Raw genomic sequence first — 26,914 nt, 5'->3', positions numbered from 1 at the left:
TTGTCGAAACAGCATTCAAGAGAACACTATTTCATACATAACACTAGATAACACTTTGTTTTGGATTCAAGTGGCCCCAGCATGGCGCGCCGGATCGAGCGGCTGGAGCAAGCGGTCGTCGACAAGATCGCAGCCGGCGAGGTCGTCCATCGGCCCGCGAACGCGCTCAAGGAGCTGCTTGAGAACAGCCTGGACGCTGGCGCGCGCCAGATATCGGTCGTCGCCGGCGCCGGCGGGCTCAAGCTGCTGCAGATCACAGACGACGGCTGCGGCATTGCACGCGAGGACCTCGACATTGTCTGCGAGCGCTTCACGACGAGCAAGCTCCGGTCGTTCGAGGACCTGCGCGAGATTTCCTCTTATGGTTTCCGCGGCGAAGCGCTCTCGAGCGTCTCCCACGTCGCGCACGTCACGATCACGTCCAAGACGAACGACCAGCCCTGCGCGTACCGGTACACCTTATTTCTGAGCTCCAAGATCTGATTGCAATGCAGTGCGCACTACCGCGACGGCGTCCTCGTGCCCAAGGTCCCGGGTGGTCCGACAGCCCCCGTGCCCTGCGCTGGCAAGACCGGGACACAGATCCTCGTAGGATGCATGGGCGTCAGCATGGACGTCGAGTGACCTCGTGTAGGTGGAAGACATGTTTTACAACCTCACAACGCGCAAGCAAGCGCTCAAGAACGTCTCGGAGCAGTACCAGCGCATCCTCGACGTCGTCCAGCGCTACGCCTTGCATTACGCGAGCCAAGGCAAGGGCTTTGTCTGCAAGAAGCACCGCGAAGTCACTTGCGACGTCAACATCTCGCAAGGGACGAGCCAAGTAGACGTGATCAAGGCCATTTTCGGTCCGTCCATTGCAAGCGAGGTCATTCCAGTCGCGTTCACCGAGGCAACGCCCGTCGGCAACGACAAGCCAGTGACGGCAATTGGCTACATCACCAACGCCAACTACAAGTAGACGTCGACCTGCATGATGTGAGAGTTTGAACGTTGTCCACGTAGCACAAAGAAGGCCACGTTCATCCTCTTCATCAACAACCGGCTTGTCGAGTGCCCGACGCTCCGCCGGGCCATCGAGCACGTCTACGCGCAGTACCTTCCCAAGCACAGCCATCCGTTCGTGTACTTGGCCATGACGATTCCGCCCATGAACGTCGATGTCAACGTCCATCCGACCAAGCGCGAGGTGCATTTCCTGCATGAAGAAACGCTGGTGCAGGCGATCGCGGACTACGCCGACGCACTGCTCCGCGGCGGGAACGAGTCGCGCGTCTTTGCGGTGCAGCCCATCGCATCGATGCTCACGTCGCACTTGGTGACGCGCCGGGTCGTGGCGCCGTCCAGCGCGCTCTTTTCCCAAGACAGCGCGGCCGACGACGAAGACAATGACGATGACGCGTCTTCCGACGACCAGGCGACCCCGCAGCGCAAGGCGAAGAAACGACCACTGGACGAGACGTCGCCGCTGGTGCATGTGAGCTTGACCAAAGCCAAAGCCAAAACGTACGTTGCCGCCAAGGTACAATATCAGTGTATCAAGTGCACGGATCGCATCGGTATGGCGTAGGCACCACAGCGGCTCGTGCGCACCGACCACCAAGCGACGACGATGGACCAATTCCTTGTGTCAGACACGTCGTTCCACGCGGACGATGAAGATGACGCCAACGTCACCCTCGACTTGGACTCGACCTTGGACGAGAGCGAAATTCTGCCACCGACACCGCGGCGGGCCAGCCAAGACACGCCAAGCACGGCCGACGGCGAACTTGAGCATGATGACGACGACGAGGGTACGTCCGTTCGGCGCTCACACAACAAGTCTCCAGCGTACATACGATGTAGATGTGGATCCGCAGAGCTTGACGAGTATCATGAACCTCAAGGACCAGATTCGTGCGCGCTGTGATCGCAGCTTGACCAAGGTACGCAAGCCTCCAACTACCGAGCGTCTGATAACGTTCGTGACCGATAGCTCTTTCGCGAACACACGTTTGTTGGGCTCGTCGACGACCACTACTCCGTGATCCAGCACTTGGAAAAGCTATACATTGTTCGGCATGGCGCCGTGGCCATGGCGCTCATGTACCAGCACATTGTGCGTCAGTTTGGGTCCTTCTCGACCATCACGCTGCACGAGCCGCTCCCGATTTTCGATCTCGTCCTCTGCGCGCTCGAGAATCCGCAGAATCTGTACACTGAGGCCGACGGCCCCAAAGACGCCATTGCCCGCACGATTCAAACGACGCTGCTCGACAAGGCGCCGATGCTGGCCGAGTACTTGGGCGTACACTTTACGCCCGAGGTACGACACAACGACTTGGCCACATGGAGACGAGTGAACGTAGGGCTTGCTGGCGCGCATTCCTGTCGTTTTGCCCGGTCACGAGCCATCCATGCATGCGCTGCCCGAGTTTATTTTGCAGCTCCAAGACGTCCCTTGGGACGAAGAAGAAGCGTGTTTTGAAGGCGTGTGCACGACGCTCGCGCTGTGGTACAGCGACATGGCGTACCCCGAGGCCTCGAACGAGAAGGCGGCGCACGTGCTCAAGCACGTCATCTACCCAGCGCTCAAGACGACGCAGTTTGAGCCCCCGCACCAACTCCACGACAATGGCATTCTGCGCCCGATTGCGAGCCTGAACAACCTCTACAAGATCTTTGAACGCTGCTAAGAGCATAGCGCCACAAGATGTGTTCTTAGTCGTGCTGGGGTTTCGTCGAGGCGTCCGTGACGGGCTGCACGAACACAAACTCTTCTTGGCTGCGCGCGCAGCTGTCGGGGCATGACCAGACAAGCACCGTTTGCCAGTCCATGCCGCCGCCCAGCACAAGGCCCGCGCCTTCCGGTTGTGTCTCGTGGGCGTATTTCTCAACGTTCAAAAAGTAGTTGGTCGTCGGCACAAGCTACAGTCGCATGAGAAAGGGCGAGTGTCCAAGATAGGCTGGGTTTACCTGGAGCTCAAAGACGCGGGACGCGCCACAGGGACATGCTGGCACGTCGATCTTGGGGGGTGGCGACGACCAGAGCGGGTCGCCGCCGTAGTGGTACCGCAGACACTGCGTCGGCGCTCGCTTCATGCGCTTCTGGAAGCGGAGAAAGAGCTTCTCGCGCAAGGGCGTGCGCTCGTACGCTTCCACCGACTCGCTCTCGCCGCCGCCACTGGACGCCACGACGTCGGTCTTGGCCTTGAGGATCGTCTTGAGCCGCGCGACCTCGGTTGCGTTCTCCTTTTCCTCTTCGGCCAGGTACGCGTTGAGAAGTTGCGTCTCATGCTGGTAGCGCTCGGCCCCCGCCGACTCGGGCTCGCCTTCAACATGGAGCGAAATGGCGGGAAAGTGCGGGCGCGCGCTGGCAGCGGTCGTCGCCGTCGTTGTCGCTTTGGGCTTGGCAATCGTCGTAGCGACCTTCGTCGTCATGGCCGAGTCGCGCGCGTCAAGGAGGGCCTCGAGATCCACAGTCGTTGTAGCCACCGCGGCCGGAGTGCCCCATGCAGACGTGCTCACGTCACCCCAATCGTCATCGTCGTCATCATCGTCGTCGCCCCAGCCCGGCGTTGCGGCTGGAGCGGGCGGCGGCATGGCGTCCGGGACTACCTCTTCAGCCACCTTGGACTCGTATCGAAGCACGCGCCAGCTAAGATTGGATGCACATACTTTTGATATGGAGCAAGATCATGAGGACTGAAGTACCTGTTGGTCGTCGTCGTGCACTTGATCGAGTTGCAGCCAAAGATGTAGAGCGTGCGATCCGTCGTCACGGGTGCATACACCTAGCCAACGCATGCTACGTTGCAGGTAGAGAGTGCGTTGGCGTTCACACACCTGGGCGACGAGGTAGAGCTGGTGCTGGCAGCGCGGGCACACGAGATCTTCGTATGGCACCGCGGTCGCCGGGTCGTAGTACGCCTAGACGCTGCGTCTTATCGAGGTCGGGCTAGGCACGCATACCGGCAGGCCTCCCAGCTTGGCCGTGTAGGGGCATGTGTCGTCGACGGCGACGTCCTTGGCAGGCAGGCCGAGCAAGATGGATGCTTCCTCGCTCATTTGGCGCGATTCAAAATGCGGCCAGTCACGTGCACTCCGCATACGTCTTTAATTTATCCGGAATTCCTAGTCAACGCGACGGAAATACAATTCCAGCATACAAATGTCAAGTTCCATCTGAATAAAAATGCAGGTCCTGAAGTGTCTTGAACGTGTTTGGGACCGACGGCGATGGCACGGGCGACCAAGGAGAAGGCGGCCATCCATTATGGCGAGTGGGAGACGCCCGCCAAGACGTATGGGTCCTCGAGCGATGAGAGCGACGATCAGCGCCCGTTGAAGAAGCTCGAGGCCAAGAAGGCCAAGCCGTCTGCCAAGGCCAAGGCGCCAGCTGCGGCGCTGGACCCGGTGCCCAGCAAGAAGAAGCGCCCGCTCGAAGCGATCGAGTCCAAGAAGGCTGAGCCTGCGAAGAAGGCAGATGCTGTCGCGAAGAAGCCCGAGAAGCGGCCGAAGGCGTCGCCCAAGTCGCCCAAGTCGCCCGATTCATTTGCCTCTGCGGTCGAGGAGGTTCTTTTGTCCCTGGACGGCGACAAGGACAGCAAGACTGCTTTGAAGAAGCTGCGGCGCGACTATGCAGAGCTTTCGAGCCTGCGGCAAACAGAGCCAGAGAAGCTGCTGGAAGAGTCGCGCAAGCTCGCCAAAGCCGAGGCCGATGCCCACGACAAGGCCGCGTCCAAGATGAAGCAGGAGATTGCCAACCTCACAAAGAAGCTCGACAAGTACGAGCGCATGCGCGAAGACCTCGAGCGCGCCAAGTCCAAGCAAGACGCCAAGTCGGCATCATCGAGCGAGTCGGTTCCCACGCCGATGCAGCCAAAGGCTCACGCATCTTGCTCGTAGATTCGCTGACCTCAAGCAAAAGTTCGACCAACTGCGAGCGGAAAACACGTCCTTGCGGCTGCAGCTTGAGGAAACGCAGGCTGAGCAGCCCGCGTTGTCGGCCAACGCGTCAGTCTCCGAGATGCACGCCAAGCTCGCGCACACCAACAAGGTGCATACTGGACATATTTATTCTACATCCAACAAACGCCGCCCACGTAGCTGCTGCGCATGTACGAGCTGGTCACGAGCATGCACATGACGCTCAAGAAGGACGGCGATGTGCAGGAAGTCGCTTGCCGCGTCACCGACTCGCTCCGAGCGCAGCAGTTTGCCTTTGAGCTCGCGATTCCGGCCAACCCGCGCAAGCAGATTGACTACCTGCCGTCGCCGGAAGAGGTCGCGTACCACAAGCGCCAAGCCGACGCCACCGCGCCGGCCTACCTCCTCGTATGTTTTCTCTTTGTATTCCCATGCGTCGACTCACCTCATTTACAGGAGGATCTGAGCTTTTCCCGAAGCGAGCTCACGCGCTTCATGCGCACGATGCTGGACGCAGTGATTCGCAAGCCCACGTAAGCCCACCCGCTGTAAGGCTGCGTCGTATGAATGCAGATACCGCACTGTATTACTGAAACACTTTGGGGTCGGTGAAGCCGCGGAGCGCCACGTAGTCGGCGTGCTTGAGCAGCGACGCTTGGATCTCGGCCACTTCGACGGGCTTGGGGCGCACGATGGCGAGGAAGCCTTCCGTGAACGGCTACGTTAGCATGTACATCACGAAGACGCACGAGAATGATGCTACCTTGCGCGTGACGAGCTCGGGCGTCTCGAGTAGGCGCTCGTTGAACTCGATAAGGGCACCGCGGATGCAGCTAGCTCCGAGCATGAAGCGGGCTTGTGGTGGGGGACCTACCTGCGGATGCTGTACGTCACGTCGTTGGCGCACACGATGCGGCAGACGATCGACTGCGGGTTGAACCACACGCCGCCCTTCTTCTTCTTTCCCGAGACCTTGTTGTCGAGCACGGACTGCTCAAACTCAACTTTGGTCACCGTGAGGTTGTCCTTGAAGATCGCGTGGCCCGGCGCAATGCCCAGCTAGTAGTCGCGCGAGTGAGGATAGTGCATGGGACAAAGACGGGCCGTACGACGCAGAGGCGGTTCGAGTGCATGTTGACAAACTGGTCCTCGTTGGGCTTCTCCAGCACGTCGGACGCATACAAGCGCGTGTAGTAGCGGTCGACCATCGAGCCCGTGCGCGCCACGTACTCGGCGACCGGCGCGTCCTTGGCGTCCTTTGTGCTCAAGATGAACTTTTCGTTTTGGCGCTGCTCGCCCTGTTCGCGCAGGAGCTTGCGCTGGGCCGAGACCGTGATGGCGCCGCCGTCCTGGATCTCGTCCCTATCCCGCGTATTGTGAGCTTGAGCGCATGTATGTATCCGCGTACAAGCCGTGGGCGTAGACGCAGTCCGGGAACGGGCAGCCCGTCGGCTTGTCAAAGTGGCGGCAGAGCTGCGACTTCTTGAGCGCTTGCTTTCGCTCACGGCGGCGCTTCTTGCCCACGAGCTTTTGCGCCGGCTCTGCCTCGGCGGGCGCAGCAGTGGGCGTCGGCGTGCTCGTCTCGATTGCCGGCGCCGGGGCGGCCACTGGCAGCACGGCCGTCGGCGCCGCTTCGGTCGTCTTCCCGCTTGCCTCCATTCAAATTCGCACGTTGTCTGGGCTGGATGCGATCCTCGCCAACGCTGATTGGCGTACGAAAAGCGCACCCAATGCTATCTCGCGAGATAGGTGCGCTTTTCAATTGCTACTAGTACATGCGACTAGCGACCTTCTTGCTCGTCTGCCTCACGACTCGCGTGTTCTCCATGAACGTCTTGATTGTCGAAGCTGATGGCTACTTTGACGGCCACCAGCGCGTGCGCGTGCCGAAAGATGCCTCGATCGAAGCCATCACGTCGGCCATCCACGCTCTCTTGCCGCCGTCAGCGGCCGGCGACGCCACGCCCATGACCATTTTCGACGCCAGCGCCAACACCTTTGTACCATTGACATCCGCCGCGCAAGTCAAGACCCATGCGCGTATCCTTTTCCCGCGCCGGCCATCGGGCGCGGTCGCTGCGATCGCGAGTCGCGGCTTCAACTTTGCATTCGACAAGGGCGAGATGACGATCCACGGAGAGCCCGTGCTCATTGATGAGGTCGGCAACACGGGCCAAGGCACGGGTTTGACGATCTGGGATGGCTCGGTGGTCTTGGCCAAGTACCTCGAGCAGCAGCCGCGAGGTAGCCCCCACAGCGTCGCTGGGCGCCGCGTCATTGAGCTCGGTGCTGGCACCGGGCTCGTCGGGCTCGCCGCGGCCTTTTGCGGTGCCGATGATGTGCTCCTGACCGACCTTGCGTACACGCTGGCCAATACCAACCACAACATTGCACTCAATAAGGAGCGGTTGCGCGCCTTGCACCCGACCCAAACAACGCGCGCTGCAGAGCTCGACTGGTTCCATCGCGACTTCCCGTCGTCGTTGCAGCTCGACGCGGCCGACGTGATCCTGGGTTCGGACATTGTGTGGGTTGAGACATTGATTCCCGCCCTGGTTGCAACCATTGAGCGGCTCTTGCGCTGGCCACTGACGCCAGGGCGCAGTAAAAAGAACCGACTCATGCTGCTGTCGCACCAAACGCGAAGCTCCGCGTCCGACGACATGCTCTTCCGGCTTCTTGGACACGCCGGTCTCTCGGTGCGGCGCCTCCTCGATAGTCCCGACGACGTGTCGCGCGTCGCGGCCGTGTACCCTGACGGTAGCATGGCCGAGAAGATCCGTTTGTTCGAGATCCAAGACGTCCAGCACGAAGACTCGGCTATCACTGTGTAAAGAGTAGAGTCGTGTCTGGTATACAATGACACATCGAACATCACTTCAGTGGCGTTCGCCGTTGTTGGGCTCTTGATCGCACCGTTGCACCACGTACTCTACCAAGTCATGCAATCGCCACAGGTGCCTCCGGACGTCGCAGCGAAGCCACCGACTCTTCGTCCGCGCACTACCGTAGGTGCTTCATCTTAGCACGCGCCACTGCTACTGCCGACGGGTACTACGCTACGACAGGTACATCGTACGGCGCATCGGCTCAACTTTAGGAAGCACCTTGAAGCCACTCGTTGCCTTGCTCCATACACCCTCCCAGAGATAGCAGCTCTGATCCCAGAGTGCGTTTTGATTGATGTGGGACACGTGGTCTTGCCATGTTCAACTTGCACCGCAGGCAGCCTTCGTCAGGCCGTCGACGACGCGCTCGCACGGCGGCCGTGGCAAAGGCGCCGAAGACGCTGCTACGTCATGCACATTTGGCGTTTGAAGATTTGGCCGGCGATCTTCTTGCGATCTCGCAGAAAGGGCAACATGAATCTTCCGTACATTGCTCGTACATCGTACAGCTTGTTTCCCCCGTCCGCGGTGTCGACAGGCCGTGTTGACACCGACAAGCGCATGCGATTGGGTGCCACGTTGGACGGTACGTACGGGAATGGACGTTGTACGGTTTGACCTGGCGCTGTATCCACGCCATGTACCGAGTCGACGGCGCGCGTGGGACAAGACTTTGCGACCGCATGGCGGAGGCACTCACATGGGTAGCTCACAGCATGTCTCGGAACGCCCGCGGGCAGCATGTGCTCCGCATGGCATTCTTCAATCGCCCACCCCTCGTTGTTATGCCGCCGGTGCCGCCGTCCTACTCGGCGGTCTCGCTCGGCCACGAGCGCAAACCCGACCTCCACCCGCGCACACACGCGTCGCACCTCTCGCGCGCGCTCTATTTATGGACCTCGCCGCTGCTCGCGCTCGGGAACGAGCGGCAGCTCGACATGGCCGACGTCTGGCCGCTCGAGCCGTCGCATGTCTGCAAGCGTGTGAGCCGCCGCTTCGAGCGCAGCTTGCGGAGCTCGCACTCGATCTTGCGTACGATCCTATCGCTCCACGGGCGGCGCTTTGCCGCCATTGGCGCCATCCAGGTGCTCGTCGTCGGCTGCACGCTCTACGCGCCGTACGTGCTGCACGAGATCGTCTCGGCCGCGAGCGCCGACGCCGGCGCCTTTGCGATGGCCGACGTCCTCTTTGTCGTCGGCGCGCTCTACATTGTCAAGGTGGTCCAGGCCATTCTGAGCGCGCGCGTGAGTTTCGAGACGCAGCGCATTGCGCTCGATGTGACGTCGGCGCTGCAGCACCTTCTCTTCCAGAAGGCGCTCGTACTGGACGCGAGCGCCCGCCGAGAGAAGAGCTCGGGCGAAATCGCCAACATGTTTTCGACCGACGTCCAAGCCATCATCAACTTCTCCGTCGGCGCCAACCAGCTCTGGCTCTTCCCACTCCAGACGATTGCGATCCTGTACATGCTCCACCGCGTGATCGGGTACGCGGCGTTTGTCGGTGCTGGCGTCATTGGCGTTGTCCTCGTCACCAACAACTGCCTCGCGACAACCCAGCGCTCGGTGTTCCGGCGCCTCATGGAGCTCAAGGACGCGCGCATGAAGTCGGTCGGCGAGATCTTTGGCGCGATGCAGATCCTCAAGCTCAACGCGTGGGAGGAGAAGTTCTACGACAAGGTCTCGGGCGATCGCGAAGCCGAGCTCGGCGCGCTCCGCAGTGTCTTTCGCCTGCAGTCGGTCTGGGTCGGTCTCCTCCTCGCGGCCCCGATCGTCGTCACGATCGCATCGCTTGGCACGTACACGCTCGTGATGCACAAGACGCTGTCGGCCGCCAAGGTCTTTACGGCGCTGAGCCTCTTTAGCATGCTCCGGTTCCCGATGATGGCGCTGCCCCAAGTCATCGCCAACCTCATGCAGGCACTCGTCGCCACGCGGCGGATACGTGAGTTCCTCGACCTCCACGAGAAGGACGCCGCTGAAGTCATGACGCCGGCGACGCACCCCGACGCCGCCAAGGCGTATGCGGCGTACGACATTGTCATCGCCCACGGCACGTTTGCGTGGACGGCCGAGACGCCGCCCCTCTTTGCCAACGTCGATCTTTCTATTGCGAAAGGCGAGCTTGTCGTGATCCACGGCGTCGTCGGCGCGGGCAAGTCGTCGCTCATCGCGGCGCTGCTGGGCGAGATGCACAAGGCCGACGGTAGTCTAGTGTACCGGGGCGGCGACGTTGCGTACTTTTCGCAGCAGGCGTGGATCCAAAACTCGTCGATCCGCGACAACATCCTCTTTGGCCGCCGCTACGACCGGAAGAAGTACCAGGCCGTCCTCGACGCCTGCGCGCTGACCAAGGACGTGGCGCTGCTGCCGGCCGGCGACCGCACGGAAATTGGCCAAAAGGGCATCAACGTCTCTGGCGGCCAGAAGGCGCGCATTGCGCTGGCGCGAGCGTGCTATAGCGACGCCGACATCTTTCTTTTGGACGCGCCCTTGTCGGCCGTCGACGCGATCGTCCAGAACGATATTTTCACCAAGTGCATTCTCGGTCTCTTGGCCAAGAAGACGATTCTGCTCGTGACCCACTGCCCCGAGATCATCTCGTCCAAGCTCATTGACCGCACGATCGAGGTCACCAAGCACGGCGTCCTTACCAACACGCCGGTGCAGAAGGAGCTCCCGAGCCCGCTTTTGCAGCAGCTCGTCTTCTCTCGCTGCTCGAGCGACGCCTCGGACGGGCACGAAGACGAGCCGTCGCCGCTGCCGATGCCCGCCTACCCGCCGTACGCGTACGAAGAAGAGAGCTCGCCGACCGGTCAGCTCATTTTCCAAGAAATGCGCTCGAAAGGCCGTGTCTCGACCAAGGTGTTTGCGTCCTACGTGCGCGCGATTGGCGGCGTCAAGGTCCTACTATGCTGGGCGGTTCTTCTCCTCGTCGGACAGACGATGCAGGTGGCCGGCGACCTCATGCTGGGCGCGTGGAGCTCAGCGCCATCGACCGCCGACTCGCATGTGTACCTCTGGACGTACGCCGGTCTAGCGCTTGGCGGCATCCTCATGTGCACGCTGCGCACGGTCAGCATCTTTGTTGGCGGTCTCCGCGCGTCGCGCGCGCTCTTTGACAAGATGACGTTGTCGCTGCTGCAGGCGCCGATGCAGTTTTTCGATACGACGCCGCTCGGCCGCGTCCTCAACCGGTTCTCGAACGACATGAACACGGTCGACGTCCAACTGCCGATGCTGCTGGATCCGCTCACTGGCGTCATCTTCTCTGTCTTGGTGCAGCTCACGACGACCGTGCTCGTCATCAAGGCCGCGGGCATTCTGCTCTTGCCGCTCGTTTACATTTACGTGCAGCTCGCGCGCAGCTACGTGACGCCGGCCCGCGAGATGGAGCGTGTCGCCAAGACCACCAAGTCGCCGATGCTGAATCTCATTTCCGAGTGCATTGACGGCGCGCTCGTCATCCGTGCCTTTGGCCAAAAGCACATGGACCGGTTCCAGTCGACGCACCAGGCCAACGTCGACGCCGCCAACAGCGCGACGTTTGCGAGCCAGGTCATGACGCAGTGGTTCATCCTCCGCGTGCAGCTGCTCTCGGCGCACCTCGTGCTCTTTGTGTCGATTTCGCTCGTGTACCTCCGGGGCATGCTCTCGCCCGGCCTCATCGGCCTCGTCCTCAACTACACGTTCAACATGCTGCCGTCGCTCGAGTACATTGTCTCGATCGGCGCCCAAGTCGAGACGGCGATGGTCGGCCCCGAGCGCATTGCAGAGTATTGCAGCGTGCCCACCGAGCCGCCGCGCGTGATTCCAGGCGCAGTGCCAAAAGCGTGGCCCGAGCACGGAGCGATTAGCATCCAGAACGTCAGCTTCCGCTACAAGTCGTACGACCCGCTCGTGCTCAAGCAAGTGAGCGTCTCGATCCGCGCCGGCGAAAAGGTCGGCATCGTCGGGCGCACGGGCGCGGGCAAGTCGAGTCTGACCATGGCGCTCTTCCGCATCGCCGAGCTTGCGTCCGGCAAGATTGAGATTGACGGCGTCGATCTCGCCACCATTGGCGTCCGCACGCTGCGCAGCCGGCTGGCTATCATTCCGCAAAACCCTGTGCTCTTCAAAGGCTCGCTCCGCCAGTACCTCGACCCGTTTGAGGAGTTTGTCGACGCCGACCTCTGGTCCGCGCTCGCCAAGGTGCACATGCGCGACCGCATCGCGCGCGCCGACGGCCTCGACTCGACCGTCGAAGAGAACGGCGAGAACTTTAGTGTTGGCGAGCGCCAAATGCTGTGCATGGCCCGCGCCCTCCTTCGGCAAGCCAAGGTCGTCGTCATGGACGAAGCGACGGCGGCGATCGACCACGCGACCGATGTCCTCCTCCAGCGCGTCATTCGCACCGAGTTTGCCAACTCGACGGTGCTCACGATCGCGCACCGCCTCGACACGGTCCTCGACTGCGACCGCATTTTGGTCTTTGACCAAGGCCGCATCGCGCAGTGCGACAGCCCAAACGACCTCATCGCGCTCGGCCGCGGCATCTTTTACGAGCTCTGCCAAGAAGGCGGGTACCTCGACAAGGTCCTCGCGCAAACCACGCCGACGGGCTCGCCGACCTCGTCGTTGCTGTCGCCCTAGAGTATTATTAGTCATTTTTCTAGTTTTTACGTATTTTAGTATTATTTAACACGCGCCCCACTGCAATTTGCAGTTTTTTGTGTCAAGTTGGTTCCGTCAGCAAAGACGACGACGCATATGCAAGCGACCACAAAGCAGCGCCATTCTCTCGTCATCACTGCAATATCAACTCGACACCGCACGGCGCTGTCCATCGCGCGCTAACCAGGGCTAGGGCTAGGGCCAGGGCTAGGGCTAGGTTAACTTGGGCGAAATGTGATAGTCAGCTATTCAAACGCGAGCAGGAGCCCGACAAGCTCCTGGAAGTAGAGCCGTTGGGCGCGGGCCGCAGCGCGCCGTCGGTACAAACGTACGGGCATCCGCGCGAGCTCCTTGAAGAGAAGGCGCGCGGGTCGCAGCGAGGCGGTCGGCGTCGCCCGCGCGTCGTGGCGCGCTGCGTAGTGCCACGGCAGCCCATCGTGCATCGTACTGTGCAGGCGGGGCGCTTGTACGTATAGCGGGTCGCTGTACCAACGGCACTGCTGCGCGCGTTCAAAGCACGCCGCGCGGGCTTCGAGCACGTGGACATGGACGAGCGCGGCCTCGTAGAGCTCGCGGAAGCGGCGGGCGTGGTATTGTTCGAGACGCAGCGCCGCGCGGAGTTGCGTGTGGAGCATGTACGTGCCGGTCTGAACCCATGCAAGAGAGACGTGTAGTGCGATCGCAGCGCTTGGTGGCAGAACGGTACCCAAGTGTCTTGCACGCGTGGCCGTGCACGCGGCCAGAAGATCCGCGCGGCGAAAATTCCCGGATCCCGCCGCGTCTTTGGCCGCTACGCAGAGCCAAGGGCCTCGTCGTTGCTGCTGTCCGCACCGACCGTCTGCGGCGCGACGCGAAGAAGGGCGCTGAGTCTTCGAGCGCCGAGAGTGGCACGCGTCGCTCCGCCCAATGTACGGCAACGTACGGTCAGCGTGGCGCCAACGACCGATGCACGACGGCGGCGCTTGACAGGCCGCCGTAATGACCGCGAGGCGACGATTGGAGACACTATATTGAAGTCGGTCGAATATACAATCCTCCCACCGCAAGCGCTGCGGCGCGGCCGACCTCGTCGCATGCACTGGCGGATAGGCGGTGGATGCTGGGATGAGGGCGTCTGCGATGTCGCATGCTGTTGCGTTCGGCCTTGCCCGCGCTGCCAGCAGGTTTCGCGGGAAGATTGCAATAATATCTTTGGGATGATGATTCATATTGGAACTTGAGCGCGCTACCCATGGCGAATATCAGAAAGCCAGGAGGGAAGCCAGACACGAGTGGGAGTAGCTTTGTCGTGGGTCGAAGTGCCAGCGCGCCGTCGTCTCTCGAAGGAAATGCTGGGTGCACGCGCAGCCGCGTTCGGCCGTCGCGGCATCCGCGCCATCTTCGAGCAATATATTGATCGCCGATTTCACGATATGGATCAATATGGTCCATATCCAAGACCGGAGCCTTCAAGGTAGCGTATCCGGATACACCGCTTGTGTGATTTGGGATCTTGCAGCATGGCGGCCGCAAGCCTCGACGCCACGGCCAAGCCCAAGGCCCGCGGCAGCAACATCTGGGAGGAGTATTACCCGCTACTACAGCCCCAGGCCCACCTTCGAAGCTCGGGGCCGCTGAGCAACTTCTTTGCGCCCGAGGTTGTCTGCGCCTACCAAGACGGCGTCCACGCGTTCCTCGTCTCTCTCTTCTGCGTCTCGACGCTTTCGCTCACGGGTCTCGTGCTCTGCGGTCTCTTCTCGCTGCCCATAGCTTGCAGTACAGTATGCCACCTCATCTGGCTCGTTTCTCCGGCTGTGGCCGCCATGGCGCTCCGTCGCATCGTGTTTGCCCACCTCGGCGAGGGCGGCGCGCCTATGTGGGAAGTGCCGCAATGGCGCGACCTCTTTGCATGCTACCCGCGGTCGTCCATGGTGCGGCTTCTCGTCTTGAGCTACTGCATTCCGCTCTTTTGCCAAATTGCAGCCTACACGCTCACGACCGCGACGCGGATGGTCAACCCGGTACGTGCCGCCAACGTCTTCTTGGTTCTACTGCAGACCTCGCGGCAGCCATGTTCCTAGTTCAACCGCGCGTTCGTCGAGCGCGCCGAGACGGTCTTTAGCTTTGGCAACCCCGACGCCATGGATGGCGGGCTCGTCTTTTACGTGTTTTACGTCGTCCTTGCCGGTGTCTTTTGGGACCCGATCCCGCCACCGCGCTACGACGTTGGCATCGCGTTTGGCGGCCGCGCAATGGGTACCTCGATGATCGCGTCGTTGCATGCGAACGCGGTGTTTACGTAGGGTGCAGTTGGCTCCTCCTCGCCGTCGCGCAAGAGATCGGCTGGAGTGGCGCCTTGTACCCAGGTCGTCGTCGTCCTCTGCCCTCGAGCGTCGTCCTTACTTTGTAATATGCTAGCGCTCGAGATCATTTGCGGCCACAGCGCGTTCCTTGCATCCATCGCGACCGGTGTCGTTTGGGCGCTCTGGCACTGGCCGCTCATCATTGCCGAGTACTTCAACTGGATTCCGACCGGGTCGGGCTACGCTATCGTCGAGGCGCCGTCGTATGAGCTCGTGAGCGTGCTCGTTCTCTTCACGCTCGTCCTCATCGGCGCTCGCATGACCATGTGCTGGATCCAAGGCAAGACAAGCCACGCGATTTGGTCGAGCGCCGTGTACCATGCGTCGCACAATTTGTACGACGATATGGATGCTTCGTGTCCATATCTCTCTATCTTGTCTCTAGGTACATTGTGAGCGTCTTTGGACAGCTCATGGCGCCGCTCTACGAGAAGCTCTCGGCGTTCCCATACTTTTCGAGCCAAAGCAGCGTCTGCCTCCTCGTGACGACGTGGTTCTCGACGTGCATTCTCTCGCAGCTCTTCCGGTCGCCGTACTTTAAGCTCTTTCGCCGCAAGCGCCAGAGCTACTACAACTAGTCCCGCGTGCGTCAATGGCCACAATATTGTCGTTTCCTGTTGCATTTGTCGTCGATATTACATCTTATGGCATTTCCGGGAACGGCAGCGTGTCCTTATAGCACGTCTCAAAGACCTTCTCGACGCACTTGTCCTCCTTGCCCTGGCACATGGGGTTGTACTGCAGCGAGAGCACGGCCCGGCGACGCACGCACTCCTACCGCGTCTCTCTCAGAAACTAAGAAACTAAGAACCGAAGGTCCGTACCTGGTGCTGCTTGGGAATCGAAAAGTGGCCGCGCATGACCTCGAATTTCCAGTCGCAGTCGCCGCTGAGCGCGGCCGCGCGGATCTCGCTGCACGCGTGCTGGTCGCAGTCGCGCTCCCAGTTGATGTTGGCGCGGCAGTGGTCAAACGCGTGGATGAGCTCGTGGGCGACCGTGCGGTCCATCCACTCTTGGTCCTGGATGTGGTTCTGGCAGAGCACGACCGACGGCGACCCGTCTTCGTTGAGGCTAAAGCCGCCGTTGATGTTGCCGTTGCAGTGCTGGCTCTTGAAGAACGTCTTTGGGTCGATCTTGCAGCCCATGCGGTCCATGATCTCGACGAGGAACTGCACCTTGGAGCCTACGGATACGTGAGAGGCCGCGAGAAGCGCATTCAAAGCGACTACATTTGGCGAGCGACTGCGCGCGCATCTCCTCGGCCTTGGCGAACTGCGCCTGCGCCACGTCGTCGCCCGCGCCCGACGACACCATGTCCTTCAAGACGTTCTCCATCCGTCACCAAATGCCAATCCACCAATCAGCGACCGCACAGTCCAGTGACACATGACCGCCCAGTTCAGTGACACGGAATTCGCTATCCCAATATCCTCGATTGTTGGATACTAGTAGATAGATAGATAGATAGATAGATAGATAGATAGATAGATAGATAGATAGATAGATAGATAGATAGATAGATAGATAGATAGATATATAGATAGATAGATCGTTCCACCGCGACCTTTTGTGCACAGGTTGTCCTACAGTGCGAAAACCATACGCTGTGTGATGCCAAATGGGATGTAGATTGGATGCACAGGACTAGGCAAAGAGGTCGCCTTGCTTGGTGTCCTTTGCGACCTTCTTGTCGGTCGTCGGCTCGGGCGCTTGCAGTTCGATCGTCGAGAGCTTGACGTCGTTCTCTTGGACTCGGTGGATGTCGTCGGGCTGGAGCTCTTTGTCGCACATCGGGCACGCTATCGGCTCCATTCAACACCACTTGACCATCGCGAAGCGTACCCGGCTCGGCTTGGAGGTGCGCTGTAAAGTGCGAGTAGAGGGCGGGGAACTGGCAGTGGGGACACACGCTCCAGTCGGCCTTGACCATGTGGTAGCCCTAATCCCGAATGAGCACAAAAACGGCGATCTGGTCGTACCGTCACGGCGCAGTACGGGATCCAGTTCTTGCACTGGCTGCAGTCCAGATCGACGTCAATGACCGGGTGCGCGCAAAAGGGGCACGGCGTCGCGTTGTCCGGCGGCTGCTCCTTGTTGGGCCGACGCACGATGGCCTCGATCTTGCGCTTGATCTCCTTCTCGATCGAATTGCGGTGCTCGGGGCGCATGAGCATCGTCGCGTACTCGTAGCTGCTGCCCTTGAGGCCCGCGCGCTGGCACTCGATGACGACCGAGATCAAAATGTTGGACACGTGGGTTGGGAACTTGGAGATGCTCTTCGCTACGCGGAGAAGCATCTTGGCGGCGGCGACGTGGTCGCCGCGCTTGACGAGCTTCTTGACGACAACGTAGCTGTGGAGCAGCGTGAGCGAGTTGCGCAAATCTTGGTTGACGTGGATCTTGTGCAAGAGCAGCTGCCGGTGCGTCTCCACGAGCACATCGTGGGCGACCTACGCATATACATCCGCAGCCTGGTCGTATGCAGCGACGGACCTTGTAGTTGCCGAGCTCTTGCTCTTGGCGCGCAATGATGATGGCGGTTTTCGCCGCTTGCGCGTAGTTGCCGAGGGCCATGTACAGACGAAAGATGTAGTTCGGGTCCTTGGGGATCCCGTCCGTGTCGCCCATGAGGAAGTCGATGAGCGTATGCGTGAGCATGTCGTTGCGCGCCTTCCCGACGACGTCGATGGCTTTGCCAAGCTCTGACTCGCCGCACTGGAGGAAGAGCCGAAGGGCCTTGTGGTAGTTGCCGCACACTTGGTAGTACTCGCCCGCCCTCGCGTACGCCTGCGTCTGCTCGTAGTGCTGCGCAATCTTGAGCGCGCGATCCGCCGAGATGGCCTCTCCGATGATCTACATAGCGAGTCATGGGAACGCGCTCAAGTTGCCACACGAGGTACTTGAGTGAACGCGTCGATCTCGTTGTGCTGCTGCGCAAGCTGGAACGCCTCTTCTTCGCGGTTGGCCATGAGGAGAAAGTCGATCGCGGCCGCGTAGTTGCCCGTGTCGACGCAGTGCTTGGCGACCACCGACGCGCCTTCCGAGGACTTGGTCGCTTTCACAATCGCAAACGCCCGCTCGGGGCTGTTCAAGTGCTCCAGCTGGATGCGCACCACGTTGTCCATGTCGTTCGCGGCTTCGTATGCGTCGGACGCAGCACTGAACTCGCCCACCGCTTCTTTCGCCTTGGCAAACTGCGCGTGGACTTTGGGTACTGTGACCTTGGCCATGAGCGGGGCGGCCTTGCCGAGCTGCTTCATCTGAATGTAAATCTGCGCTGCCTTCTCAAACTGCTGGCCCTTCTCGTACAAGGCGGCCGCGTCCGAGAACTGCTTGAGGCCCTCGAGGATGAGCGCGCCTTCGTTGCTCAGCACCACGTCGTTGAGGTCCGAGATGAGCCGGATGCCGCGGCGGAGGTCGCCGAGCCGCAACGTGCAGCGCGCAAGGCCGGCCATGCACTGGGCCTGGATCTTCTCGGAAGCGACGACGGGCGTTCCGAGCGGGTCCATCGCATTGCACGCGTGCTCGTACATTTTGAGCGCGCCGTCAAAGTCCCCCTTGAACTCGAGCTGCGCAGCGTACGACGCACTGAGCTCGGGCACGAGGTGCACTGCGAGCGAGTCGGCGAGCAAGAGCGCTTGGTCCCACTGCAGCAAGTAGCGCTGCATCGAGAGGGCGGCCATCGGGTCGCAGGACGCCAAAAACAGTTTTTGAGCTTGATCATACTGGCCAAATAGCATCGACACGTGGCCGGCGAGGAGGTTCTTGTCTTCGACATGCTCGATGCGATCGAGCCCGAGGACCATGCCGGCGTCGCCCAGCTGCCGGTACACGCGTTTGGAGAGCGAAATATCCAGCGTATGCATCGCTCGGCCTACAAAGCCCATGTGAAAACACTGGTTGGCAAATTCTGTTTGTTGTGTACTGGCGAGGGCGAGCCAGTACTCGCGGCTTTCGATCGCCACCGCTGCCTTCCATGCGTTGGTCATGCGGCACAAGGCAAGCGTTTGCTTGAAAATGGCCTTGTCCGAGTCGCGCACCGTGCCCTTCTACCGACAGAACTGAGCCTTGAAAGATCCCATGCACACGTACTTGGAGGGCGTCGTGGGTGCCCGCCACGACCGTCATGAGCTGTCCACCCGGCTGCTGGCACGTGAGGTTCCCGTCGCAAAAGAGGATCGCTGCATGCCCCGACGGAATCTTGGTCGTCGCTGGCGACATGACATACTCGCCGTTGTTGTCAATGTCCATCGTGCCGAGCTGCGTGACTTCCGGGCCGTTGACCGTGAGCTCCGAGTGCATGAAGACGGAGAAGTCGCTAGTTTCGACTGCGACAAACACGGTCGGATCCATCGTGTCCCAGAGAATCGCACTCGTGGCGCTCGGCATGCTCGGGATCGAGATCGCCTCGCGGTTGGTCGCGTTGAGCATGTAGCCGCGGCGGCGCGAGTCCATGAAGACGATCTTGGTGCCGGGCGTGTTGGGTGCAATGTGCACGATGCCAATGCCTTCGTCGTGCCTGTAGCAGCAGCCCTCGAGCAGCTTCCACTCTTGGAGGTAGAAGAACTGGATCGTGCCGTTGCCATTCGCGGTCGCAAAGATGAAAAAGTCCTTTGTGAGCGCGATCGAGCTGATCTCTTGGAGCGACTCGTCGCGTCCGTGCGTCTCGGGAAACGTCTTGGACTGCTCGGCGCCTAGTACCAGCGATAGGCTCCAAAGACGCACACGAGCTCCTTCCGCACCGTGGGACGACGTGGGCTCGATCGGGTGCAACAGCACTTTGCCATCGCTGAGCACGGCCGCGTACTCTAATGGCACCCAACATCTAGATACCGGGTTCGGACGAGACCGTGACGCACCGCGGTTGAGCTTGACGCTCGTGACGCGCCCGAGGTACTGCTGCTCGTTGACGAGCGCATCGCGGCTCGAGCCGTCGCAGCGGTAAAAGTACACGCGGTTGTTCATGCCGACAGCGACGTGGCGCGGTCCAATCGCAATGAACGAAGGCTCGATGGACACTTGGATGTTGATCGGACTCGCGCGCCCAAGCGTGTCGATGATCGTGAGCTCCCGCAGCGAGCTCAGGTAGACGACGTAGTTGCCGACGTGGTCAAAGATGTTGACGATCCGCGCGAGGAACGTCTGCACGATGCCGCCTTGGGTTGCCACCGTGAGGATCTGGCCGTCCGATGTAAAGCTCATGAGGTTGGCCTCGTTGTCCTAGCCGTCACTGTCGTCAAGGCCTGTCAATGTCCATATCGGCGCAACCTCGGCGTCCGAGAGCTTGACAGCGTCGCCCTTGATCTCGGTGTAGTTGCCGAGGTCGATGACTTTGATGCCCGACTCGCCGCTCATCGCGACGCGGTTGAGCGCCGCCGAGTAGCACACGGCGTACGTGCGCTCCGAGAAGAAGCGGCCCGAGAAGAGCTCTTCGCCGATCTCCTACGACGCATCGCATGACGACCATGAGGGCAACGACAACGGACTTCGATCTGCGTCGAAATGCAAATGACAAAGCCTTCCGAGAAGGCGAGCATGAGGTAGCCGCCGCTGAACCAGTCGAACGACTTGATCGTGCCATAGTGCTACAACCCGTCAATGCAACCCTAAACGTCGTAGGTGGTACACTCTGGAACGTGAGCTCGATCGGGTTGTCCGGGTCGTTGAGGTTGAGCAGAATGAGCGACTTGGAGACGTTGATTGCTACGATGTTCTCGGGCGCCTTGGCGCCGCCAGGGTCGCCTTTCTGCCGGCCAAACTTGCATTCGACGGGCTATGCATCGCACGATGCTCAAACCAAAGAGCAAATACGAGAAGTGACGTACTGCGTACTTGAGCTCGCGCTGCTGGACCGTGTCGCCAGCAGCGTTGCTAATCGTCACCATCTTGTCTTCGGCGCCAAGCACGAGGAGGTCCTCGCTGTTCCAGACGCCGCAGGTGATCTTCTTGGAGTGTTTGCCGAGGATCGGGACGAGCTTGCGCGTCGACTTGTTGTAGAGCACGAGGTTGCCTTTCGCCGTCCCGATTGCTACATATAGGCTCGCAACGCATGCTATGATAGAGGCGCCTACCGAGCTGGATGCCGGACGACGACCACTTGATGAACGACGGGTCCTTCATGTTGGTGTCAATGTTGGACGTCGAGCGCGTCGAGAGGTCCCAGAGCGGGATGAGGCCATTGCCCGACTGGAGGATCGCAAGCGTGTTGCCGTCGCGGTCCCACTCGAGCGCAACGACCGGCGTCGACATATCGAGGCCGATCTCATCGTACTGGACGCCTTGTCGGTCAATGATGTGCACCAAGCCTACGCCATCATGCGCATCATCCACCTCGAGCGCCCATAGGAGGTCATGGTACCGTTCTTGCCTGCCGTCGCCAGGAAGTTGCCCTTGGGCTGCCACGCAAAGGTCACGGGCCCGACGCCATGGTACTTGGACGGAAGCTTGAAGAGGCGCTTCATGCTCTTCCGCGAAATAAGATCTTTGGCGGCCGATACAAACTGCAAGTCGGCCAGGTGCCGAAATCTTTCCCACAAACATTATCCAATGTGTCTCAATCTGTGGCAATGTGCCTGTACGTCCACTGCACACAGCTGCCAATTGCGGCCATGAACGCAGTCGCTTGCTCTCTTGCCTGTGGTAGTCTTTTACTCTCGGCAGCTGTCGCATCGCTCGCAGTCTAGTTGATCGCCTTGGTCATCGCAAGCGTCCACGTACCTTGGCCGACAGTGGGCCTTTCCTCGGCTTGGTACAAAATGCTGCTAGTTTAAAGCGCCACGACTAGTACCATATCTCTAGAGGTGGCTTGCTTGGTACTTGTGTGCTTAGCCTTGACAAGCGTCTGCTGGGGCCCCTCCAAGTGTGTTGAAATATTGGGACGATTTAGAAAAGATACATGAATATGAGACTGTCTGGATAATATCGACAAAGGTGGTAAATCCTGTGAAAGAGAATAAAGCATGCTGTTTGAGAGGGAATTGGCTCCTGTGTGGGGTCAAAAAGCTTTCGCAGATCGAAGGGAAAGATGGCCAAGGACGCGGTGACCGTGCAAGTACCGTCGCAAGACCCGAAGAAGAAGACGAGCGACGAGCCCGTGCCCGTGAAGCAGAAGGAACCGACGGCCAACGACAAGGTGGTTGACCCCGAGGACCTCTCGGAGGAGGACAAGCAGCTCAAGGAAGACCTCGAGATGAGCGTTGCGCGCATCTGCGACCCGGCCGAGCAGACCGGCGTCAAGGCGCACGCGCTCGAGACGCTCCGCCAGCTCATCCGCACGGCGACGTCGAGCATGACGTCGGTGCCCAAGCCGCTCAAGTTTCTGCGGCCGCACTACGCTGCGCTCAAGACGGCGTACGCCACGATCACGACGCAGAAGGCGCTCGCCGATATCTTGGCCGTCCTGGCCATGACGATGGCCCCTGAAGGCTCGCGCGAAAGCCTCCACTACAAGCTCAAGGGCAACTCGACCGAGCTTGGTCTCTGGGGCCACGAATTCGTCCGGTCGCTGGCTGGCGAAGTCGGCGAGGTGAGCTTGAAGTGGCCGAGAAAAGTCGATTTCTCAGTTCCACGCATAGGAATACACGGCACGCATCACGGGCCCCAACGGCGCGACGGCCACGGTCGACGACCTCATGGTCATGGTCGATGCCATCGTGCCTTTCCACATGCAGCACAACGCCGAGCCGGAGGCGATCGACATTCTTATCGAGGTCCAAAAGCTGGACAAGCTTCTTGAGTCCACGGAAATTGACGACAAGAACTACCAGCGCGTGTGCTTGTACCTCTTGGCGTGCGCCGACTTCATGTCGGACCCGGACGACCTTCTGACGTTGCTGCAGACGGCGTACGCCGTTTACATCCGCGTCGAGCAGTACCCGGACGCGCTTCGCGTCGCACTTCGCATGGGCAGCGAAGAGCTCGTCGCCGACGTCTTCGCCAAATGCACCGACACGGCCACGCGTCACCAGATGGGCTACATTCTCGGCCGCCAGCGCTTTTGCTTTGAAGACGAGCACGAAGCGTCGGCCAACGACATGGTACGCTGTGTTGTATCCACGGCCTCGCAATCACCTGGTGCCATCTAGATTAGCAACACAGACTTGAGCGACAAGTTTTTGGCGCTCGCGCGGGACCTCGACGTTGTCGACGCCAAGACGCCCGAAGACATTTACAAGTCGCACTTGAGCGAGACGGGCAGCGTGGCCCGCGGCCGCGACTCGAACGCGCCGACGGACTCTGCGCGCGCGAACCTCGCGTCGACCTTTGTCAACGCGTTCGTCAACGCCGGCTACGGCACGGACAAGCTCATGACGGTCGAAGGCAACAACTGGCTCTACAAGAACAAAGAGCACGGCATGACGAGCGCGGCCGCGTCGCTCGGCATGATCATGCTCTGGAACGTCGAGGAAGGCATTACGCAGATCGACAAGTTCCTCTACTCGGGCGACCACCACATCAAGGCCGGCGCGATCCTCGGTGTCGGCATCGTCAGCGCCGGTATCCGCAACGAGTGCGACCCGGCGCTCGCGCTGCTCGCCGAGCACGTGGACTCTGGCAACTGCTCGATCCGGTGTGCGTCGTGCCTCGGCCTCGGCATTGCCTACGCGGGCTCGTCGCGCGAAGACGTTTCCGAGCTGCTCATCCCGGTCGTGTCGCATGCCGATGAGAATGCGGATATCCAAGAAGTGGCATACGCGGCGCTCGCGCTTGGTATGGTCGAGGTGGGCACGTGCGACGAAGAGGCCGGTAGCGTCATCATGCAGCGCCTCATGGAAAGCACGGACGCGGAGCTCGACTCATCGTGCGCCCGCTTCCTCTGCCTCGGCCTCGGCTTGCTCTACCTCGGGTACAAACCAGTGCGTCTACCTGCAAGGCTCATAAACTTCTAGGCGCCAAGAGCGCGTCGACGCGATGCTCGAGGCGGCCAAGACCATTTCGCACCGCATTTCCAAGTACCTCTCGATCACGCTTGAGACGTGCGCGTACGCGGGGACGGGCAACGTGCTCAAGGTGCAGTCGCTTCTCCGCGAGTGCGCGACGCACTATGTCGACGACGTCAAGGAAGGCGCGCACCAGAGCGCGGCCGTGCTCGGTATCGGGCTTGTCGCAATGGGCGAGAACGTGGGCACGGAGATGGCGATGCGCACGTTTGACCATTTGCTTCAGTACGGCGAGGTGAACGTCCGTCGCGCGGTGCCGCTGGCATTGGCGCTCTTGAGCATCTCGAACCCCGAGTACACGCTCATTGACACGCTCTCGCGCCTCACGCACGACGTGGACGCGGGCGTCGCGCAGAGTGCGATCCTTGCGCTGGGGCTGGCGTCGGCCGGAACCAACAACTCGCGCGTTGCGGGTCTTTTGCGCCAGCTCTCGGAGTTTTATAGCCGCGAAGCCAACCACCTGTTTGTCACACGCATCGCGCAAGGCCTCTTGCACATGGGGAAGGGGCTCATCACGCTGCACCCGTTCCACTCGGACCGCCTCATCATGTCGCGCGTCGCGGTCAGTGGCCTCCTCGCCGTCCTCCACGCGTCGCTCGACATGGAGAAGACCATTTTTGACAACTCGCACTACTTTTTGTACTGCATTGTCACGGCGATGCAGCCGCGCATGCTCATCACTGTCGACGAGGACGGCAACCCGCTGCCGGTCTCGGTGCGCGTCGGTCAAGCGGTACGAGTGTAGTCTTCTTGACAGTAGTATACTTAGCGCGTGTAGGTCGAAGTCGTCGGGCAGGCCGGCCGCCCCAAGTCAATTACGGGGTTCCAGACTCACAACACGCCCGTTTTGCTCAACGTCAAGGACCGTGCCGAGCTCGCGACGGACGAGTACCTCGCGCACACGAACGTCCTGGAGGGCGTTGTCATTTTGCGCAAGAACCCCGACTTCAAGCCCGACGCCTAGGCCCTGCGTTCGTTTGTATAGCGTCGTCACACTCCAGCTACTAACCCTTTGTGCCTGCGTTCTACTTGGTTCTAAAAGGCGCAAGAGGGCAGGTATGGTGCATTACGTCGATGCGGGGGATCGATCCCTCTATCGCCACTTGGCCGGCGTCACGCGGTTGCCTGCTTGGCGCAAACTTGGCGGCTTGACTGCGTCCGGCTTCTTTGTCGGCCCTTGCTTCTTCTCGGCCCAGCCGTAGACGACCGGTGGCGTGGGCACATTGCGCCGGGTCTTGACGGGCGTCACATGGATCGCGGGATTGATGGCGTTGGACGAGCTCTTGCCGCGAATCACATTTTGCATGAGCGATGCTTTTGGCTTGGTACTTGACGGCGACGTGCGAGGGCGCGGCGGTACCTTGGCCTTGGTTGGGCCTGGCCGCGTCCGGGGCTTTGTAGTAGTACTGCTACGACTCGCGTCGTCGTCGAGCTTGAAGCGCTGGAGCATGTCCCCGAGCTGGTCGGGCTTGCTCGACCCTCGGCGAGGCAGCGGCGGCTTGACGAGCAGTTTTGCGTTGCGCGAACTCTTGGTGTGTTGAAGGTACCGCGGAGCACCCGACGAAGGCGCTTCGGTTGGCGAGTGCTGCTGGTTACTCTCGTCTCGCTTGGCCACGGCCTTGCTCGCCATGATGTGGTGGCTCGGAATCGATCCGTGGCGCGTCTTGCGCCCGTCGTCGTCCGTGTCGTCTACACTCTAGCTCATGCCCACGTCGCTACGTACAGAATCTGCGTACACTGTTTCGAGTCGGCGTCGTGGCCAATGCCTGGATCCGAGTACGAGAGGTCCCAGCTGTCGGCCGCGGGCTTGGCCGGTTCACTCTCGTCGTCGTCTGTTAGGCTCAAGTCGACGTCCTGTACCGGTCGGGACTCGACACCGCGGCGCCGAGCAACCGGCTCGAGGGTGTCGACCCACCCGTTGCCCTAAACTGCCGTCACGCCTCCATCCACGATGCGCCCTCTTCTTACAGCCACAAGGGCGCTATACGAGGCGCTCGGCGGTCGCTCGAGCTTTGTAAAGTCATAGTCGGGGTGCATCTTGCGCTACGACGTTGCAGTCCTAAGTACCGACTCATGGCGCTCGATACTCTACCAGACGCGGACACAAGTCGAGCCACAGCAGGCTCTTCTTGGTCTTGGCGGCCAGGTCGCGCCGCTCCCGGTCGTCGTCATCAGTGCCCGCTGCTGTCGACGCAACGTTCAAAAACGTGTTGACGAGCACGAGCTCGTCCGTGGTGGGATCTGCGGCCGTCATGAGCAACCGAGAGAAAGAAGCTTCTACCAGTATGGCGCGGGTCCCACTCGCAGCGCTTTTGGCGCGAAATCCGCCCCGCAAACTTGATTTGAAGCTGGCTGTCGAGGCTCGACAGCTGCTCGAGGTACGCAGGGTGCACGTTGATGTCGCCGCGCTTCATCTTGACGTAGTCGAACGCCTTGTCGAGGCTCCTACGCCGCCGTTGTTCGAGACTATATGGGTATTTTGTGTACCATTGGTACTTGACCATGAGGTAGCTCATCATGACGCTCGGGCTGCGCGAGACGCCGTCCATCGAATGCACGAGGACGCTCTGGCTCTGCTCCATCGCGCTCTCGAGAAAGTCGACGACGTCCAAAAACTCTTGGCTCCGCAAATCAAAGAGGAGCGCACTGCTCGACGGGTCTTCGACCATGTCGAGCGCCAAGTACCTACAGTCACCAGCGTCAATCCAGTCTGAAACTCAACTCGAGTATGCCGCACTGGACGCCGTCGGCTTCAAAGACGTTGGGCATCTCGCACGGAACGCAGTTGACGACAAACTCAATGCCGTTGAGACTCAAAAAGTCGGCGTCCTGCGCGGCGTCCACGTCGCCCATGAAGAGCCCATTGTTGATCTTGGTCGACATATTTGGCGTCGAGGAGTCGGAAAGAAGCCCAATCCCGACTAGCAAAAGTCATTTTTAGCCCACCGAAATGGCGGCAACCGACAGCGATGGCGTTGTGGTGCCCATCATCGTTGGGACAAGCACATCGGACCAAGTCTGGCATAGCAGCCGTCGCATTTGGTTTACGACAGGTAGACCAGCTGAGATGAGAAGCGACTTGGCTGTAAAGGGGCAGCAATGAGATACACGATAAGGTGTGCACCATCGCGGTGTACAGGGAAGAGGTGGGTGGGAGGTTCTGGGAGTATAATCGACGCGAGCAT

The 26,914-nt window shown here is 60.5% G+C and overlaps 12 protein-coding genes across 12 annotated transcripts; 6 read left to right on the top strand and 6 right to left on the bottom strand.

Moving 5' to 3' along the window:
* Positions 1-81: 81 nt before the first annotated feature.
* SDRG_01796 (hypothetical protein) lies at positions 82-2,678 on the top strand (the record flags this gene model as incomplete). Its single annotated transcript, XM_008607346.1, has 8 exons — positions 82-452; positions 495-588; positions 635-957; positions 1,006-1,522; positions 1,571-1,796; positions 1,849-1,928; positions 1,979-2,308; positions 2,352-2,678. The coding sequence occupies 8 exons, from the start codon at positions 82-84 to the stop codon at positions 2,676-2,678; spliced, it is 2,268 nt and encodes a 755-aa protein (XP_008605568.1).
* Positions 2,600-4,056, bottom strand: SDRG_01795 (hypothetical protein). Its single transcript, XM_008607345.1, has 5 exons — positions 3,955-4,056; positions 3,829-3,912; positions 3,697-3,776; positions 2,959-3,640; positions 2,600-2,910 (listed from the first exon to the last, which is right to left on the bottom strand). Exons 1-5 carry the CDS (start codon positions 4,048-4,050, stop codon positions 2,704-2,706), a joined length of 1,149 nt encoding a protein of 382 aa, XP_008605567.1. The 5' UTR covers positions 4,051-4,056; the 3' UTR covers positions 2,600-2,703.
* Positions 4,057-4,221: 165 nt separating this feature from the next.
* SDRG_01794 (hypothetical protein) lies at positions 4,222-5,448 on the top strand (the record flags this gene model as incomplete). Its single annotated transcript, XM_008607344.1, has 4 exons — positions 4,222-4,841; positions 4,891-5,041; positions 5,092-5,319; positions 5,368-5,448. The coding sequence occupies 4 exons, from the start codon at positions 4,222-4,224 to the stop codon at positions 5,446-5,448; spliced, it is 1,080 nt and encodes a 359-aa protein (XP_008605566.1).
* Positions 5,449-5,497: 49 nt separating this feature from the next.
* SDRG_01793 (hypothetical protein) lies at positions 5,498-6,570 on the bottom strand (the record flags this gene model as incomplete). The annotated part of the gene is made up of 5 exons (XM_008607343.1): positions 5,498-5,629; positions 5,675-5,744; positions 5,786-5,970; positions 6,021-6,273; positions 6,320-6,570. The coding sequence occupies 5 exons, from the start codon at positions 6,568-6,570 to the stop codon at positions 5,498-5,500; spliced, it is 891 nt and encodes a 296-aa protein (XP_008605565.1).
* Positions 6,571-6,673: 103 nt separating this feature from the next.
* On the top strand, positions 6,674-7,812 carry SDRG_01792 (hypothetical protein). The gene has a single exon (XM_008607342.1). It carries the CDS (start codon positions 6,687-6,689, stop codon positions 7,743-7,745), a length of 1,059 nt encoding a protein of 352 aa, XP_008605564.1. The 5' UTR covers positions 6,674-6,686; the 3' UTR covers positions 7,746-7,812.
* A 672-nt stretch (positions 7,813-8,484) lies between these two features.
* Positions 8,485-12,513, top strand: SDRG_01791 (hypothetical protein). The gene has a single exon (XM_008607341.1). The coding sequence runs from the start codon at positions 8,516-8,518 to the stop codon at positions 12,425-12,427; it is 3,912 nt and encodes a 1,303-aa protein (XP_008605563.1). The 5' UTR covers positions 8,485-8,515; the 3' UTR covers positions 12,428-12,513.
* SDRG_01790 (hypothetical protein) lies at positions 12,378-13,746 on the bottom strand. The gene has a single exon (XM_008607340.1). It carries the CDS (start codon positions 13,654-13,656, stop codon positions 12,694-12,696), a length of 963 nt encoding a protein of 320 aa, XP_008605562.1. The 5' UTR covers positions 13,657-13,746; the 3' UTR covers positions 12,378-12,693.
* Positions 13,747-13,947: 201 nt separating this feature from the next.
* SDRG_01789 (hypothetical protein) lies at positions 13,948-15,368 on the top strand (the record flags this gene model as incomplete). The annotated part of the gene is made up of 5 exons (XM_008607339.1): positions 13,948-14,448; positions 14,509-14,683; positions 14,731-14,793; positions 14,846-15,125; positions 15,176-15,368. 5 exons carry the CDS (start codon positions 13,948-13,950, stop codon positions 15,366-15,368), a joined length of 1,212 nt encoding a protein of 403 aa, XP_008605561.1.
* Positions 15,369-15,384: 16 nt separating this feature from the next.
* SDRG_01788 (hypothetical protein) lies at positions 15,385-16,138 on the bottom strand. Its single transcript, XM_008607338.1, has 3 exons — positions 16,020-16,138; positions 15,615-15,973; positions 15,385-15,564 (listed from the first exon to the last, which is right to left on the bottom strand). The coding sequence occupies exons 1-3, from the start codon at positions 16,123-16,125 to the stop codon at positions 15,433-15,435; spliced, it is 597 nt and encodes a 198-aa protein (XP_008605560.1). The 5' UTR covers positions 16,126-16,138; the 3' UTR covers positions 15,385-15,432.
* A 159-nt stretch (positions 16,139-16,297) lies between these two features.
* On the bottom strand, positions 16,298-21,283 carry SDRG_01787 (hypothetical protein). Its single transcript, XM_008607337.1, has 15 exons — positions 21,149-21,283; positions 20,862-21,095; positions 20,616-20,818; positions 20,417-20,563; positions 20,277-20,375; positions 20,059-20,232; positions 19,650-20,010; positions 19,533-19,598; positions 18,883-19,484; positions 18,716-18,839; positions 17,691-18,664; positions 17,284-17,643; positions 16,770-17,240; positions 16,633-16,729; positions 16,298-16,589 (listed from the first exon to the last, which is right to left on the bottom strand). Exons 1-15 carry the CDS (start codon positions 21,249-21,251, stop codon positions 16,435-16,437), a joined length of 4,170 nt encoding a protein of 1,389 aa, XP_008605559.1. The 5' UTR covers positions 21,252-21,283; the 3' UTR covers positions 16,298-16,434.
* A 503-nt stretch (positions 21,284-21,786) lies between these two features.
* SDRG_01786 (26S proteasome regulatory subunit N1) lies at positions 21,787-24,757 on the top strand. Its single transcript, XM_008607336.1, has 5 exons — positions 21,787-22,315; positions 22,365-22,826; positions 22,875-23,635; positions 23,679-24,462; positions 24,508-24,757. The coding sequence occupies exons 1-5, from the start codon at positions 21,815-21,817 to the stop codon at positions 24,691-24,693; spliced, it is 2,694 nt and encodes an 897-aa protein (XP_008605558.1). The 5' UTR covers positions 21,787-21,814; the 3' UTR covers positions 24,694-24,757.
* SDRG_01785 (hypothetical protein) lies at positions 24,719-26,762 on the bottom strand. Its single transcript, XM_008607335.1, has 7 exons — positions 26,467-26,762; positions 26,217-26,414; positions 26,011-26,174; positions 25,822-25,970; positions 25,698-25,772; positions 25,466-25,652; positions 24,719-25,418 (listed from the first exon to the last, which is right to left on the bottom strand). The coding sequence occupies exons 1-7, from the start codon at positions 26,610-26,612 to the stop codon at positions 24,823-24,825; spliced, it is 1,515 nt and encodes a 504-aa protein (XP_008605557.1). The 5' UTR covers positions 26,613-26,762; the 3' UTR covers positions 24,719-24,822.
* Between the last annotated feature and the right edge of the window lie 152 nt (positions 26,763-26,914).

The sequence above is a fragment of the Saprolegnia diclina genome (genome assembly GCF_000281045.1).
Source record: "Saprolegnia diclina VS20 unplaced genomic scaffold supercont1.4, whole genome shotgun sequence".
NCBI classification, from domain to species: Eukaryota; Oomycota; class Saprolegniomycetes; order Saprolegniales; family Saprolegniaceae; genus Saprolegnia; species Saprolegnia diclina.
Note: the sequence above shows the minus strand (reverse complement) of the source record. Positions and strands in the feature narration are given on the sequence as shown.